This window comes from Corvus brachyrhynchos, unplaced genomic scaffold, assembly GCF_000691975.1.
Source record: "Corvus brachyrhynchos isolate BGI_N302 unplaced genomic scaffold, ASM69197v1 scaffold245, whole genome shotgun sequence".
NCBI lineage: Eukaryota > Metazoa > Chordata > Aves > Passeriformes > Corvidae > Corvus > Corvus brachyrhynchos.
In genome coordinates, this window is record NW_008238988.1 from 7,504,291 (window position 1) to 7,521,837 (window position 17,547).

General features: G+C 52.4%; 1 protein-coding gene across 1 annotated transcript; it reads right to left on the reverse strand.

The window, feature by feature from the left end:
• Positions 1-4,772: 4,772 nt before the first annotated feature.
• Positions 4,773-12,606, reverse strand: LOC108447830. The gene is made up of 2 exons (XM_017738936.1): positions 11,947-12,606; positions 4,773-7,502 (listed from the first exon to the last, which is right to left on the reverse strand). Exons 1-2 carry the CDS (start codon positions 12,570-12,572, stop codon positions 7,175-7,177), a joined length of 954 nt encoding a protein of 317 aa, XP_017594425.1. The 5' UTR covers positions 12,573-12,606; the 3' UTR covers positions 4,773-7,174.
• Between the last annotated feature and the right edge of the window lie 4,941 nt (positions 12,607-17,547).

Genomic DNA, 17,547 nt, shown 5'->3' on the forward strand with positions numbered 1-17,547 from the left:
GGGAGGGTGGGCAGGCCCTGGCACAGGGTGCCCAGAGCAGCTGGGGCTGCCCCTGGATCCCTGGCAGTGCCCAAGGCCAGGCTGGACATTGGGGCTTGGAGCAGCCTGGGACAGTGGGAGGTGTCCCTGTCATGGGAAAGCTCTTGTGAATCCTGGGAAAAACTGCAGCTGAAGTGGGAGCTGCCCACTGGCTCAGAGAGCAGCCAGCAGTGTCCCGGCAGGGATGTGTGGCACCAGGGGAGCAGTGCCATGCCCAAGGCAAACATCTCCTTTTGCAAATGAAACTGAAAAATTGGGACACTACAGAAAAGAACCAGAAAAGAATAATTTGGAGCTGAATGAAACGCCTGCCAGTATAAATCTGCAGAGCTAAATATATAAAAGTATCAGAAAAAGACCGTGGCATGACAGGATCATCATGACAAGCTTTCAAAGGAGGAAAATCCATTTCCTGGCCCAGTCCTTTCCCTGTCTGAGAAAGGCAAAACAAGGAGCAGCTCCTGACAGCTGGCACATGAATGAGGCTCTGCAGTGTGCAGAGACCCACCAGCAGAGCCGGCCTTGCATTTCCACTCGTGTGAGCCCTGGCAGGAGGAGCAGGACAAGAGCTGTCCCCTATCCCAATGGAATAAGGGCTTGTCCAACCCCAAATTTATTGTCACCACTCAAGAGGAACCCCAAGAAGATGAGAATTTCCCTTGTTCCCTGTGTCACCCTGGAGATCCTGTCCCCACCACCCGGCGCCCGTGAGGGTGCGAGTGCTGCGAGGAGCTCGCAGACCAACCTGCTGAAGGGTTTGGTCAGTAAAGCTCCCCTCTCCCATCTGTAACACCTGACACAGTTTTGGGACTTATTTCCCTCCACTTGGAGCTGGATGATGGTGACAAAGTGGCTCTGAAGCTCTTCCAGCCTGTGGCAGAGTCCAGCTGGAGTCCGGCAGGCCAAGGAGCAACAGAAGCCAAAAGGGGCTTAAAGCAAACCTTTGATGTGTCATTTTGGGGCAGGGTGGGGAAGCACAGTAGAACAGCAAAATGATTTTGAGGAAATACTGCTTGTACCCAGCCCTGCCATTTTTAGTCTCTGTCAGCGCAGGGTGAGGGGCCAGGCCCGGCCCTGTGTCGGCTCCCACCCTGCCCCTGCTCAGATCCCCACGGCACACCCATCCCAGCCCTGAAAGGCTCCTCCAGCTCCGCCCCTGTTGTTGTGAGTTTGTTCAGCTCTCTGGGGTGGGCTCTGCGCTCCAGCATCCGCCACATCCATGGCAGGGATTTCCAGCCCTCCCAGGGACCCTGTGACAAACATCCTGCCTCCTGCTGCTGTCCAGCGTGGGCCAGAGGCTTTCTTTGGACGTCTCCTGGTGGGAGAAATGCTCAGGAGATGTTCCCTGTGTACCCTCTGCTGGTCCCCCTGCTCGTGCTGGTGGCCACTCCAGCCTCTGACATGGGTGCACTGCCACAGCCCCTCATGTCCCCTCTGCCACAGCCCCTCGTGTCCCAGCCCATCCCCTGCTCGTCCCTTCTCTGTGAGGCCTCACCCTTTGCCTCTCTCTGACACAACCACCTCGCTAAGCTGTTTAATGCCTTTTCCTGGGGCAGGGTGGTGTCACCATCCCTGGAAGTGTTCAGAGATGTGTGGATGTGGCACCTGGGGACATGGGTTAGTGGTCAGTGTGGCAGTGCTGGGTTGATGGTTGGACTCAAAGGTGTTAGAGGTGTTGTCCAACACCAGCAGCTCTGTGATGCTGCTGGAACAGTAACTGTACCCCAGGGGAGCCCCAGCCGGGCCGGCTGTCCCTGAACGGATGCCCAGGGAGCTTTCCCCAGGCACTGGGAGGATGATTGGGCACACGGTGCTGTGCCCTTACCCAGCTGCCTCCATGGGGGATTTGGCAGAGCTCATTCCTCAGGGGAAGCACAAAGTGATGGCAGAGACCTGCTGGTGTCACACACTGCTCTGCACATGGTGCAGAGAGGACCCAGCCTGGAAGAGCAAGGAGGAAAGTGAAGGAAATAAAACCCAGGGGAAAAGCCACTGTGCCTGCGGGGGCTTTGAAGCCCCCGAAGTGCTCTGCAGGAGCTGCCCCGTTGGCCATGTTCCCTCAGAAGTCCGATACCACTCACACCTCTCCCCGGCAATGAACAGCAGAGCTTCAGGGGAGAGAAGGAACGGGACCAAAACGGGATTTGTTTTACGCTGTTGGTGGTAAAATCCTGGTGGCGAGGGGCAGCAGGGATCTCTCCAGCTCTTCCGCTCACCTTGGTCTGTTCCCGGAGAGGAACACAACTTCCCCGTGCCCAAAAGGGTGTTCCAGCAGAAGAACAGAGGATGTCAGGACATGTTAAACCACAGCGTTGCCAGGAGCTAAATAAAGGGAGGACACCTTTTATTCTATTATTTCCTCACGGCTGTTCCGTGTGTGCGTCTGGGAGGAGCAGCCGGGGCAGCAGGAGGCTCTGTGGGAGCAGGGACACGGCACTTGCACCTGCTCCTGACCACACTCCAATCTCCAGCTCAGCCAAGGTCTCCTGGTCCCACAGGTTTGTTTTCGGACATGCCATTGGCCTGGTGGCATCAACCACCACAAAGAAACGGCAAAGGTGTCACCTGCAGCCAGGATGGCTGGAAATTGCACATAAATATCCATGCCAGTGTGAAATAATGCATTAATTAAAATAGTGGTAAAGCACAAGGGTGCACTAAATTGCCCATTTTTCTCACCGTCAGACTGGGAGAGGATTCTCCTTTCCTACAGAGTCCTGTCGAGCCAAACTCCCTGTTTGGAATTCCGAGCACTGAGAGCTCTTGAGGCAGCTCAGCAGTTCTACACGCAGCCATGGCCGGTGCTGCCGTGCCCGTGTGGGGCTGGCTGCGGGGTTGGCACTGTGCCCTTGGGGGTGTTGGCACTGTGCCCTTGGGGCAGCCCCAGCTGTAAGGAGCGGGTCCCTGCGGATGGAGCACTGCGGGCAGCGCTGCTGGGGCACCGGAGGCTCCGGCCAGGGCTGAAGCCACCAGCGAAGGTGAGAGATCAGCAAACGCTGCTGTGACCCCGAGCCTGCAGCAGGGCCCGGCCAGGAGCTGCTGATCCCCAGAACAAGGAGAACGACACAGGAACACCGAGCTGGAACCGTCCCGGCACCTCCGGACGATGCTCCACGAACCCTCCTCCTCCGGGAAGCGCCCTGCCCGGGCAGCCGGGGAAGGCTGGTAACCATGGCAATGGGCAAACACGGCTAATCCCAGCCGAGCGCACCTCTCGCCCCCGCCTGAGAAATGTGTTATTTGGACAGCTTTCAGGTGTGTGTAAAAAAGGCTTAAAAGCTTCTGGTCACTGAGTGCTGCCCTGGACCTGCCATTGACTGGTTTTCTGGTTAATTGACTGGGTTTCTTGTTACCTTTTTTCGTTTGAAACCCGTTCTGGTCATCTCTGGCTTTCCCTCAAAGAGCAGCTTTGTGACTTTTGGAAATCTGCTGCTGCATCTTTTGCTCCCCCTCTCCTGTGTTGCTCCCAGCCCGGTCCAGCAGCCTCCAGCCCTGGACAGGACCAGTGCTGCCTCTGAACCTGTCCTCAGACACCACCCAGGGTTTGCTTTCCTCCCACACCCATTTTCTTTCAGCAGTTTTGGGGGGAACCCACTCAAAGACTTCAGGTGAATTATATCACCCAGGGACATGTTCCCTTTCCCAGGACCTCACTGAAATATTCAGATATTTCCCATAGATTGATTGCAAGCCATTGACTTAAAATCACAGTCACTGAGGCTGGAAGATTCCTCCAAGACTCAAGTCCAATGTCTGCCTGACTTCTGCAGGGACATTTTGTCAACTCTCTTTCCAGTCACCCCCTGAGCAGCACAGACGGGGTGTTTTCTCTACAGGCAGCCTTCCTTTAGGTCACTTTGGAGTGTTCCAAGGTGAAACTCTCTGGCACTGTAATTCTTTGTATTGCCTGAAGATTTGGGACCATTAACTCTCATTTGCTGACTCTCAGCTCTGTGCAGAACCAGATGCTTTTTAGTGAAAATCTCCACATTTTTATCAGTAGTTTGAGTAGTTCTTACTACAAGTCCTAAACTTCTCTCTCTAATATGAACCAAATTTTGGACCAAGAGAGGTGCTAAAATCAAGACACTTCATTCGTAAAGATATTTTTCATAGTAGTTTCTATTTGGTTTACTTTGAATCACAGAATCCTTTAGGCTGGAAAAGCCCTCTGAGATCGAGTCCAGCCCTTCCCCAGCACTGCCCAGGCCACCAATAACCCCTGTCCCCAAGTGCCACATCCAGAGGGCTTTAAAGCCTCCCCAGGGATGGGGACTCCACCCCTGCCCTGGGCAGCTGTGCCAGGGCTGGGCAGCCCTTTCCAGGAAGGAATTTTCCCAATATCAAAGCCCTGGTGCTCTGCAGGGTGTAAAACAGACTCAGCCATCAGATCTGCTGCGGACACGATCCCAGCTCCCAGAGCCAGCACTGAACAGGGATCACGGGGATATTTGTATTTATAACAGCTCCTGGGTGAAAACTGAATACTTTGTCATTTTTCTATCAAACTTCTAGTTATGTTTATTCTCCAACAGTAATGTTTTACTACACCACAGATTTGCAGTTTCCCTGAGCTGGCTGCCTTTAACAGCCAGCATTTGCGTGAATTCCCTGCATCGACATCCATATTTTTATATATATAATAAAGCAAACCACTGAAGGATCATCTAAACTTTATTTACTGTGGCCATGCTGCAGTATTTAGGTCTGCTGAAATCGTTAGGGCATTTTAATTGTGTTATCAGAGCACAGCCAAAGCAGCAGATCCCGTTTCCAAAGAACATGGACACAGATGAAACTGCCGAATATAACTTGAATATTTACTGAGTATTAAATCTGTTACAGGAGGGCTTTGACTGCTGATAATTTGCTTAAAAAAAAAAAAGATTAAAATTTGAAATTAACAACTGTTGTCCTTTAGAAATGAAAGCCTGGGACTCTTTGTGGGTTTAGTTTGCTTTTGTCATGGGAAACATTGGTCTTTCAATGGGAAACAATATATTCCTTACTTATTTCCCAGTTAATTTTGCAGTGAAACTCAGTGGTTGTGGCTCTGTTATTGTCCAAAAGCTGTTAAACCATCAGAGGACTCCATTACAGAGCACAAATCTTTCTTCCTTCCTTCCCTTTTTCATTCTGGCTGCCCCATCCCTGGAAGTGCTCAAGATGAGGTTGGACGGAGTTTGGAGCAACCCGGACTAGAGGGAGGTGTCCCCGTGGGCAGCTGCTGCCTTCCCACAGTGGTGGGGGTCCAGATGCTCCCACTGGCAGCCCAGGATCCCCCTGAGCTGGGCTTTCCAGGGAAGAGAGCTCTCCAGAGTGACGTGTTGCTCATGGATGTTGTTGGTCAGTTCCCGAGCAGGCAGAGGGTGACGGCCCCGACCTGCTCTGCATTGGCTGATTTTATTTCAGGCACTTTTTGAAGTATTAAACCTGTGAGGAATTAGAGATCTCTGTTGTGTCCTTTTCCCACTGTGTGAATCAGGGAACTGGGAATTAACCAGAGCGTCTCTATGGCTTCAAAACATGTCTGACTGAAAGGGAAAGAAAAGATGCTGGAACTGCACATGAACATCTATGGTGTTCTCTTCCTTCGGCCAAGAGAGAAGAAAGAGAACAAAGTGTCAGCAGCCAGGAAGATGTCACCATGCAGGAAGGCTTCCCCTCCTCTCAGGCTGAAGTTCAGCCTGGATGTGCTGTGCTTATGGCAGTGGAGCTGGCAGTGTCCCCTGGCTGCAGGGAGCCTGGGCTCATCCATGGAGCTCATGCTGGGGACGCTGCTCCAGCCTGTTTATTGAAGGCAAAGATCCAAGTGAAGCTAAATCTGTGTAATTGATTTCATTATAAAACTAATTCCTGACCAGCCCAGCTGCTGCAAGCGGAGCCGAGGTGCCGGGAGCCAGGTGTCACCTGGGCCCTGTGACACTCCACAGCACAGCCCCGCGTTTTACACAGTCCTGGAAACGGGAAATGGCTCCACGGATTGTAAACAAACCAAATTGGCTTTATGGAACAGAGCTGGGCAGCAGAGGGAGGGAGCAACGTGCACAACCGCCCTGCCGTAGCTACAGTCGTGTGATCAAAATGAGAGCCGCGGGATCACCGCCCTGGTGAGGCTGGAAAAGCCCTTTAGGATCACCAACACCGACCAGCTGGCTCCCGAGCCCGCGGTCAGATTTGGCCCTTGCTGTTATTCACAACAGGAAAGGGTGAGGGGAAGAGTCTGTTCTCCTGCAGCTCCACATAAAAAGGGAGAAAAGGGGAGAACAAAGGGAGAGCGGGGCCCAGCAAGGAGCCCCTGGCCAGGGAGCTGTGGCCCATTCCATCCTGGGGATGCACCACGCACCCTCCGGACCGTGCGGAGCAGCAGCCTGCAGGGGTGCAATCACACCCATCCCGCAGGTGCTCAGCCTCAGGTGAGCACACCTGCACCCTTTGCAGCACCTGCTTTCCCCGCAGTGGCTCCTGAGGCTGGTGGGGAGCCCCGCGTCCTCCCCACTGCTCTGAAATGCTGTAGGACTCCAGCTCTGCTCGCCAGAGATGGTTCCTGGCCCCCTGGAGACTTAGACCTTCCAAAATGCTTTAATGCCCCTTTTTTCTTAAGCCTCTCACCAGTATACAAGGGCAGATTTTTGTTTGCTCTTTCATTTATTCTGTTTTTCTCTGTTTCTTGATTTTGAAGGCATTATTGCTGGTATTTCCTAGCAGAGTCCCAGTTACAGCCCTGAGTGCTCTCACCAGCCGCTGGGTGAGGTTCAAGTATTTTGACACCGAGACTATCCAGGATGCAGGAGTTTCCAGTCCCGGCTATTTTCTTGATGAAGCACTTTAACAATCTCGCTAAGTGCCCTCCTAAGTGCTGTCTTGGCACTGGTCAGTGTCTGAGCACAGCCCCTGAAGCAGTGCAATCCAGCCTTTGATCCTGCTCTTCCAGGCACCGTTTCCGTCTGGGATCCAGAACCTTGTAACCTTTATTTTTCTTCCTCAAGTACCTTTAGCAAACACGGGGCTGTCCCTGGCTGTGACACGCAGCCGGAGCCAGGCAGCTTCACACAAAGCACTAACACACATCCGGCTCTGCCCGCGGGTTTAGGAGCTTGATTTCTGCTTTCAGTGTATCCATAATGTCCAGGGCTCAGAAATATTCTTGTGTATATGTATATACATATATATACATGTAAATACACAAAACATTCACCAGCCTGTCTGGGTGTGAAGCTGAAATCCTCGAAGGGCAGTGGCCGGTGAAGGGCAGAGAGGCCGGCAGGGCTGGGGATGGGCAGGACAAACCTTCCCCCTCAGCAGCTCCGTCCAGAGGGCTCCAGCCCTTGTTAAAATCCCCCCTTCCGCAGGTGAAATGCAGCTGCACTTTGCAGGTGAGCTGCTGGATCCCGGGCACGGAGGCATTTTCCCCAGAGTGTGTCCTCCCTTTGCTGCATTTCCTGGGGAAATTCACATCCTTACTGTTGGGAAAACATACAGTGACATTATTGGTCTTGTCTAAAGAGCTCATTCACAAATACTTAGAAGCTTAAATGGCTCTTTGTCCATTTTATTTCTAAAGCAGCACAGCAAAAGAAATCTTGATTTTGCAAATGGCTTCTGAAAACGTTCCTCTCCTTCTGTATTCCTGTGCTCCTGTAGCCCTGTTCCCCTTTGTGCTTTTATTTGAGGATTTATGGCTGCATCCCCATTAGCCACTAATGCCGTGTGCTTCTTTAAGCTCTGTCTGAGCAGCAGCCAAGTGCGACAGGGCTGGCACCAGCCCAGCCCACTGATCAAGGCACTTAAATGGCCACGAGATATCAAATGCATCTGAAAAATTAAACCTTTTATCTTGATTGCGTTTCAGTCGCGTGGAAATTAAAAGGGCATTTGTGCAGTGCTGACTCCGGCACAGCGCCCGGGGGCAGGTCTGAACACGGCTTTAAAAGCGCAAAAACAAGGAAAGGGGGAGAACAGGCAGCAGAAAGGGAAGGCAAAGCAAGGCGGGAAGGGGCTGTGCCGAAGGAGAGCTCTGCAGGGGGATTTTACAGCTCATACCAGGGCTATGATGGCAGGGGCTACCCAGGGAGCTTTGGAGTGCCCATCCCTGGAGGTGCCCAAGGAATTCCTGGAGGTGGCACTCAGAGCTCTGGGCTGGGGACAAGTGGGCATCGGGCACAGCTGGGACTCGATGGGCTGGGAGGGCTTTTCCAACCTCAGGGATTCTGGAATTCTGTAATTCCATGGCTCCTCCATGGTTTTGGACGTGTAAAAAAATGTGTGTTCCCCATCCTTTTCCTAATCTTCTTATAGATGCATCTCTCCAAATGAATTTTGATAAAAACTGCAAACCAGATGTTAACCAAATCAGAGATGAAATCAATTAAAGGGTATTTTCAGCTTTTGGAAACCCTTGTCTTTTCCTTGAGCCGATTTGTCTTTGCAGACAGTGAATTAGAGAAACCTCAGGCGTGGACCAGATGATCCCACTGGGCCCTCCAGACATTCCTCTATCCCACGAATTTGCTGGGAAATGCTACAGAAGTGTGGCTCCAACCTGCCCAGCTAGAACTGGACAGGGGTGTGCCAGGTTCCAGGTGTGTGACAGGTGTCAGGGACGTGAGAGGTGCCAGGGGTGTCTCAGGTGGCAGGGTGGCAGGAGAGAGCCGGGGTGCAGGGGCAGGGTGTGAGGGGTGTGGGTGTGGGGGTTTGTGGGGAGCAGGATGGAGGAGCAGGATGGAGGAGCTGGATGGAGGAGCAGGATGGAGGAGTAGGATGGAGGAGCAGCAGTTCCCTGGGAGAGGCAGGAGTGCAGGGACAGGGTGTGGGGGTTTGTGGGGATCTGGAGGGAGGAACTGGATGGAGGAGCTGGAGGGAGGAGCAGGATGGAGAAGCTGGATGGAGGAGCAGGATGGAGGTGCAGGATGGAGATGCTGGAGGGAGGAGCAGGATGGAGGAGCAGGATGGAGGAGCTGGGTGGAGGAGCAGGATGGAGGAGCAGGATGGAGGAGCTGGAGGGAGGAGCTGGATGGAGGAGCAGGATGGAGGAGCAGCAGTTCCTCAGGACAGGCCAGGCCCGGGCGGGCAGAGCGAACATTTCCTGCACGGATGTGTCCGTGGGGCCGCGATGGGAATGGGAGAGGAGCCGGACACGAGTGTCCCGCAGGGGTTCAGCTGTGCTCCCTGCTGGGTTCAGGGGGCTGGGCTTGGAGCAGGTTTGTGAGAGCAGCAAGTCCAGAGTACGGTGATTGCCTGCGTGTAGCCAGAGAGCAGCAAAATAAAGCCACTTAGTTCCATTTCTTACACACTGCAGCAACAACTGGCTTTGAAAAAACATTGATGGCACCCTCTGAAATCTCCAAAGCCCTCCACAGCCTGGTAGATCCAAAGAATTAAGTTCCAGAAAGGCACTGTTCTTTTTTCCTGATTGCTGTCAAACACGCATTCTGGCAGACACAAACAATAAAAAATAATTTAAAAAACAAACAAATACTACACACACAAAAAAATCCCAACCAAACAGAATCAAAACAAAAACCTGAAAGAAACCCCAAACCAACCTGCAAAAGCCAGGAACAGTGTAAGGTTTCAGGCTAAATGCTTTGTGAAATGCAGTTTTCAACACAATTAAGACTGGGCTTAAAATCTAAGACCATTAAGGAATTTAAAATATCTGCTTTTCAGACTGATCCTGTGTACTGACACAAATCCCAATTCCTCTGGCTTCTGTGCTCCAGGAGGGGAGATTTAGGCTGGATAGCAGGGAAATCCTTTTAATTTTCAAAACATTTCTGGCTGTATGTGACACTGCAATTACCAGAGCCTGGAGGGACTCCTCTGCCTTTGGTCAGAGGAGCTTCTGAATGTTCTTCTCCAACTTTTCCCCTCGGTTCAAGTCAGATCCCGCTTTTCCAACCGGGACAGAACTGTTTTTCAGAAAGCCAGTTCATGCGCGGGAAATGGAGTCACAGAAATAAAGGGTGTGTGAGTCTGTGCTGAATTCCATTCTAGCAAAAATAAAAGGAAGATCTGGGCGAGCGGGAGCGCAGCAGATAAGGAGGGGAAGCGGGGAGGGAAGCAGCGAGATACGGCTGTGATGATAACAAGGCTCTGCTCTTCCCTTCAGCAGTTCCTTTGACAGGGATGTGGCGCAGCCTCCCAGAGGATTCAAAGCATTACAGCGGCTGCGCTCACATGTTGTACTTGAATGGTGTGTCGTATTTTGATCTGACTGATGTGGAGCCTGCGGATGATGAATGCTAATTTATAAATTATGGGCTTTTTAATTAGCAGAGAAAATAATTAATGTTACACTGACAAAAGTCTCTCTTTTTTTCCCTCTCCGCTCTTAGATCCCCCAGCCCGGTCAGGCCGGTGCCGTGCCTGGAGCCGGCCCTTGGGACGGGGCCGGGAGGACACGAGCAGGACATCACTGCCCACCCACGGCACAGGAAAGGCACAAACAGGGATTTCCATGTGTGTCATTAAGGTAATAACTGGATTTTACCAGACAAATACAACAACTAGATTGGAATAATTTCCCTAAGTGAACCACACCGCATTACTCAGTGATTAAAGGCAATAAAAGGATTAAAAAGCAATAAATTGTGTATTATATCCAGATAGGTGACAGTCCCCTACAGGGGACTTTTCATCTCTTTTTTCCCCCCCAGTCTTTCCCAGTAACACTTTTCACTAAATAACATCCTTCAGACCACCAGGACTGCAAAAACTCCTTTCTGGCCCAACCCAAGGCACAGCCGTGAAATAATTGCAAGCCTCCGTTTGTGCAAGTTCTCTACCAAGCTCAGTGAGCCCACTGGAGTTCGGGGGTGACCCTCAGAGCTGAACCTTGTACCCTTCTGTGTCAGGAGCCACCTGCACCACGCCACAGAGAGCCCTGTTTATACCAAAGTCCATCACCACGTGGGCATGACAGTACCTGCAAGTAACTGTGCAAAATGAGGCTCTTTTTGCTGAATCCAACAGTGGTTTGATGTATTTTAAGCACTCAAAAACCCCTTTAAACCACTGGATCTAATCAGGATCTTTCTCCAGGGCACGCCAGGTGAACGGCCTGAGCAGCTCTCAGCAAGGACCTCCTCAGCAGTTCTGCCAGGATTGTGATTTAGCTCAGCTTTGGCATGAGGCAGCATAAGCAAAAGTGCTTTTCTGAATAGCTGCAGGCAAAATACTTCAGAGTGAATCAGGGACAATATTTCAACAGGACCCAAATTCCCAGAAGCATCCTTCCTCTCACGTATCTTCCTGGATTTAGGTTTTTCCACAGAAAGGGAAACATTTCCTTTCCCAAGGACCCACTCCAGCTATGCAGCGCTCCCAAATGCCTCCGTGCTTCCTTGCATCCCCTAGAATGTAATGTTTATGAGAAGTTCCATGTTATTTTTATGTTCCCGTGTTTTGGGCTGGATCTTTAGTGCAGGGTACCTGAGTGACCCCCAGACTTGAGGGATTTACCCTCAGTCCCAGCATTTGGGCTGGATCTTTAGTGCAGGGTACCTGAGAGACCCCCAGACCTGAGGGATTTACCCTCAGTCCCAGCAGGACCCTGGGGAGTGTTCTGTGAGCAGTGGCCGCCTGCCCAGGGCCGGCCCCTTCCCTGTCCCACGTTTCCCAGCGGGAGCCTCCCGATGAGCTCACAGAGCCCTTCATCTCGGGTTTTCCAGCCCGGGGAACACAAGCAGCTCTGCTCCGTGAGCTCTCAGCATTGCTGGGAGTCCCCGCTCCCGTCGCTGGGGCCGAGGTGTCGGCTCCGTTCAAGGAGAGCAGCTCCCCCTCGGCACTTCCAGGCACGGGCTGTTTGTTCCCTCCCTCTGGGAATAATCCCCCCGTGCCTTCCCCTCGGTTGCATAAGCTGGAAGTGCTGGTGATTTCAGACACAGGAAGGCAGAGCACACTCACTCGGCAGCTCCCGCCCGCCCCGGCGCGCTCAGTCTGATGTCCACAGAGTCGCGGGATCGCGGAATCGTGGAATCATTAAGGCTGGAAAAGCCCTCCGAGATCTCCGAGTCCAGCCTCCGACTGACCCCCACCTTGTCACCAGACCACAGGGCCACATCCAGTCCTTCTCCGAGCCACTGGAGCTGGGGAGAGAGGATCAGCCCCACCTTTGGCACTCGGGTGTGCCAGGAGAACCGTCCCTGCCCACCTTGGAACAGGCACGGAGTCACTGGCCCATGCAATGCTTTGGGTTGGGAGGGGTTTGCAAGAGAACTTCCCTCCCACCCCCTGCCATGGCAGGGACACCTCCCACTGTCCCAGGCTGCTCCCAGCCCCAATGTCCAGCCTGGCCTTGGGCACTGCCAGGGATCCAGGGGCAGCCCCAGCTGCTCTGGGCACCCTGGGCCAGGCCTGCCCACCCTCCCCGGGAACAATTCCTTCCTTGATACCTGCCCTCTGTCTGAACCCGCTGTTCCTTGTCCTGTCAGCACAGCTCCAGCATGAACACTCTTCTTCGGACAGAGCCAAGGTTTGTCCTCGGACTTGACCTGAAGAGGAGTACCCATCACATTCCAAGAGCTGCCCATGTTTGCAGAGTTGCTCCCTAACGTTTCATCTTTCTCAGGTTCTGCAGAAGTGAATTTCATTCCAGCTCTGGGATACTGCCCACGTTAGAAATGAATTCCCTGTTTCAGGCCCCTTTCAGCGGTGCAGAGGCTGCTGTGCTGCAGCTGCAGCTGCAGGGGGACACCAGCGAGAGTCCTGCCTGCTCCACTCCGGGCTCTGCGCAGCCTTACAGCTGCTGAGCTTTGCAGTGAATTCACTACAGGCACCGGAGCGAGGCCTGTGCCAGTGGAAGCAGCAGCCCCTCATGCCATTAATAAATGCACATCATACATCTCCCAGGAAAACAACAGCACTGACAGCCCGTTCTGGAGGCGCGCTTGTGACAGCCGCACAAACGAGGGACAGCCAGTACCGCTCACCTGCCGGGAGATGACACCTGCTCCTCGCTGCTATTCACATGCAAAGATGCCATTTGTCCCCTGATCGTTGTTTCTAATTTCCCTGTCAGGGTGTTCAGCTCCACTCTGACGTCCCGGTATTATCCTGGCATTGTTCCGCTGTTCCTCGAAGGCTCTCCCAAAGCAGCACAGATTTAGTGTGAGGCAGTAGATATTTATTAAGTTTGAGATAGTATCCAGGGACCCAGAGCAAATACAATTTACACTTTTATGTGGAAGCAGCTGGAAAAAGACAAAAACCCCACTAGTATTAATATTTCTGCCATTCACTACAGTGTTTTGCTCTGAATGTCCCAGTTTGCTCTGCTCTCAGAGCAATGGGCTCGAACCCAGACTCTTCATGTTTGGTGTAGATCTCATATTTGAGTTTTATGTCCATCCCTGGAGAGGGCCATTCTATAAGGAAGCTGTCCAAGTTCCTCCGAGATGCTTTTGCAGTGTTTGGGTGAGAACGCTGGTCTTTGTAAAATCTCCCTGGCTGTGTTTTCTCACTGTTAAAAGTTTAATGTGAAAAACAAAAGCAACAGAAAAGCTCAAGAGGGAACAAGCCAAGCCTGGCAGAAAAGTGCATCCCCGGTACCAGAAGCGGCACAAATGGTGTCGGTGTGGGAGATTTTGAGGCTCTGGACGAGCTGTGCAGAGCCCACCACAGCACCTCAGGCACAGCCTGGGCACCAGAAGCTCTCAGGCACTTGGGATGTGTTTGGGAGCTTTCCTGAGTCACAGACTTCCTTAGGCACTCTGACAGTGAAGAAATTTTCCCAATATCCACCCTGAGCCTGCCCTGGCCCAGCCTGAGGCCGTTCCCTCTCCTCCTGTCCCTGTTCCCTGGGAGCAGAGCCCGACCCCCCCGGCTGCCCCCTCCTGTCAGGGACTTGTGCAGAGCCACAAGGTCCCCCCTGAGCCTCCTTTTCCCAGACTCCTGGCACGGCGTGTTCTTGCCTGAACAGGGCTTTAGTGAACACAGAGCTGCCCAGAAGAAAGGCTGAGGAGCATCTGTGCCCTCACGTGTGTCCCCAGCCACAGACTGAGGGGACAGCAATGTCCTGGTGGAGTGCAGCAATTGCTGTGGCATCCGGGAGCTCCAGTGCCACTCCAGAACTCATCCAGCTGAGCCGTGACTTCTCTCCGAGCAGCTGCGTAATTATGACAAGTGTATCCAGACAGAGACTGGAAAATTGAACATCCCCAGCAAAGATGTCAGACTTGTAATTTAGTCTCATATTAACACACACTCCTGGGGTTTTTTCAATCTCCCTATTTTCATTCCCTGCCTCAGGCACAGCCTGGCTCTTCAGCTGCTGGGCTTACACGTGGAACGGGCTGTCCAGAGCAGCTGTGGCTGCCCCTGGATCCCTGGCAGTGCCCAAGGCCAGGCTGGACATTGGGGCTGGGAGCAGCCTGGGACAGTGGGAGGTGTCCCTGCCATGGCAGGGCTGGCACTGGGTGGGATTTAAGGTCCCTCCCACCATGGCAGGGCACATGGCCAGCTCTGCCAGGCTGGGCTGATGCTGTGGTGTCCTGCACCCAATGTACCCCCTGACCCCCTGTTCCGCTGTCCCCAGGAATCTCCCTGGCTCCACAGGGATCCCCTGTGAATCCCCAGCAGCACCTCAGGCAGGGGAGGTGACGGAGCAGAGTATGTGGAAGCCGGGGCTGTCCCTGCCCTGAACCATCCACATGCAGATGGAGATGTTGTTTCCCTGCCTGTCGCTCTTGTTTTCCCCAGTACCTCTTCACAGGTGAGGTCAATTAAATTTTTAGTATATTTGATGTGGAAAACTCTCTGTAAACACACTTTGAGTATCTGCAGAATGAATAAGCAGCAATTTTTGGCTTTGCTTTGGGGAGCTGTGGTAATGCATTTTTAATTGATGGCTGTTTTGGCAGCACAGAGAGAGTGATTTGCCAGGGTGGGAGGCACAGCTGGGGAAAGGTCAGCAGGTACCAGATGTTGTCCCCAGCACCGCTCAGCGTCTCCTGGCACAGCTGGGGCTGTGTTTGGCGGTGAGCAGGCTTCCCTTCCCCTGCTCCTCGCCAGCTGCACGGCTCCGTTTGGAGCCCGGCCGTGTCTGTGCTCCCCTGGCACTGCACAGAGACCCTCAGGGGGCTCTGGCCCCAGTGCCTGGGGTGGATGTGGCCCCAATGCCTGTGGTGGCCACCCTTTAACAAGCTTTCACCTCACGGGGGCTCTTTGGGGTGGCCCCCAGGGCGAGCTGGTGCCTCTGGCTGAGCAAAGTGCAACACGTGTCTGCTGCTCCCAGGGTTTAGCAGAGAGGCACCACAGCAGCTCCAGAAATCACCAGGAAAACCAGAAATAACCACCCAGAGATGCTGCTGGGGGCTGTGATTCTCTTACCAGCAGCTCCTCTGCCCCTGCTCAGGGCTGGGGAGAGAAAATTGCTTTTGTTGAGGCAGAGGTTTATCTTCAGCCAAAGTACAGCCAAAAAAGGGAGCATTTTGCTTTTCCATCACATACTGCTGGCCCTGCTTTTAGATCCAAAATGAGGCCGCCTAATTGGTCATTTATCCCTTTAGCTTTTGATTTCTCTCCTGAGAGGACTGCATAAACTGTTTGCTGTGCTATAAGAAATTGCTTAAGAGGATGACAGAGCTCTGGACAAGCAATTCATGCTCCCTGCTGCCAGTTGTCCGTGCTCAGTTCGATGAGGCAGCAGAGAGGCTGTGGGTGCTGGCAGGGTGTGGGTGCTGGCAGGGTGTTTTCACCTTGATTTGTAATGTCAACTTCATGACAGACATGAAACCAGCTTAGAGACAGCGTGGAGTGCAGCTTAATTGGAGCTGCAGTCGCAGAATCCCAGAGTGGTTTGGGTTGGAAGGGACATTAAATTCCATCCCATCCCACCTCCCACTGTCCCAGGCTGCTCCAAGCCCCAATGTCCAGCCTGGCCTTGGGCACTGCCAGGGATCCAGGGGCAGCCCCAGCTGCTCTGATAATTCCAGCCCAGCCCCTCCCCACCCTCCCAGCCAGCAATTCCCAATTCCCAATCTCCCATCCAGCCCTGCCCTCTGGCACTGGGAAGCCATTCCCTGGCTCCTGTCCCTCCAGGCCTTGTCCCCAGTCCCTCTCCAGGAGGGCTGGAAGGGGCTCTGAGGTCTCATGGAGTTGATGATTTTCACAGGAGCTGCAAATCCAGTCTGTAAATGCCAAACCAGGAGGGATCCACCCAAGGAACTGTGATCCCCTGTGTAAAGTGTCAAATTCACTCAAAGTCCCCCTTTATTTGTGCTGTTAGCACAGAATTATTCAGGGACAGACTAGCTAAGAAATTCTCTCATAAATGTGATAAATATTTTTCCCTTGGCCTTCCGGGTTTATGCAATTCCTACAGTCCTGGGAAAGTTCCCAATGCAATTTGTTTCTGCAGATGTTTATGACTGAAATGGGGGAATCTTTTAAATTGATATTTTTATCTTTCATTGAGGACGAAGTGTCTAGGAAATCCTGGGGTATTATTTATTCAGGAAAATGATTTTATATAATTTTACCTGGAATGAAAATAGCAAATGTCAGATTTAGGTGCAAACAAACTTAGAACAGTCTTTTTCCTTCCTTGTTTTTTTCTTCTCTAGATCAACATTTATTTAGTAAAAAAAAAGTAGTAAAAATATCTATATTTGTTCATCCACAGAAGTGTCCTCAAGGATGTGACTGTAGGAGCAGGAGGCAGATGGATGAGCACAGCATCAGGGAGGAGCTGCCAACCCATCAGCTCTGCCTTGGAATCAGAACTTTCCCAGCTCAACCAGAGCTTGTGTCCTTGTGTTCTCAGAGGTCCCAGGGACACCACAGTGCCCTTGGTGACCCCTCCAGAGCTCCAGTCCCCTTTGCTGCCTTGGAAATTAAAAAATTTCAGCACCTGAAATGTTTATTCCCTAAGAAAATTTAAGTTCTTTTAAAATAATTTTTGTTCTGTATCAGGAAAAAATAAATAGTTGCACTCAGGAATTCCTTTTGGCTAAAACAGGGATTGGTTTCCCTTATGGCTTTTGTAAGCTGTGAGTTTTTTCAGGAATTTAAACTTTCTACAAAACATTTCCTTTCATCAGAAAATAAGGATCGGCAGCAGTAGCTGATGGAAGATCCAGGAGCAGCTCCCTAATTCCAGTTCCTTGGGGCTCCATCCACCCTCTGAGCCACAGCCTAATGCTTTTCTGCACTGAACTGGCCCTGAGCCACTGGATTTCACAGGTGCATTTCTTGTTGATGCAGAGGCAGCCCCTGGGCACTGCCAATCCATACGTGTCTCCATTCATCCATCCCTCCATCCATCCCTCATCCCTCCATCCATCCATCCCTCATCCATCTATCCATCCATCCATCCCTCCACCCGTCCCTCCACCCATCCATCCATCCATCCATCCATCCATCATCCATCCATCCCTCCATCCCTCCATCCCTCCATCCCTCCATCCCTCCATCCCTCCATCCATCCATCCCTCCAGCCATCCCTCCATCCATCCATCCCTCCATCCATCCATCCCTCCATCCATCCATCCATCCATCCATCCATCC

Bases quoted from the DNA above. Each gene is read 5' to 3' on its own strand.
- LOC108447830 (XM_017738936.1), bottom strand. From the start codon at position 12,572: ATGGGCAGCTCTTGGAATGTGATGGGTACTCCTCTTCAGGTCAAGTCC. The intron at 7,503-11,946 runs GTGAGTGTGCTC...TTTTCCCAACAG, and splicing joins GGGCGGGCGGGAGCTGCCGA to TAAGGATGTGAATTTCCCCA.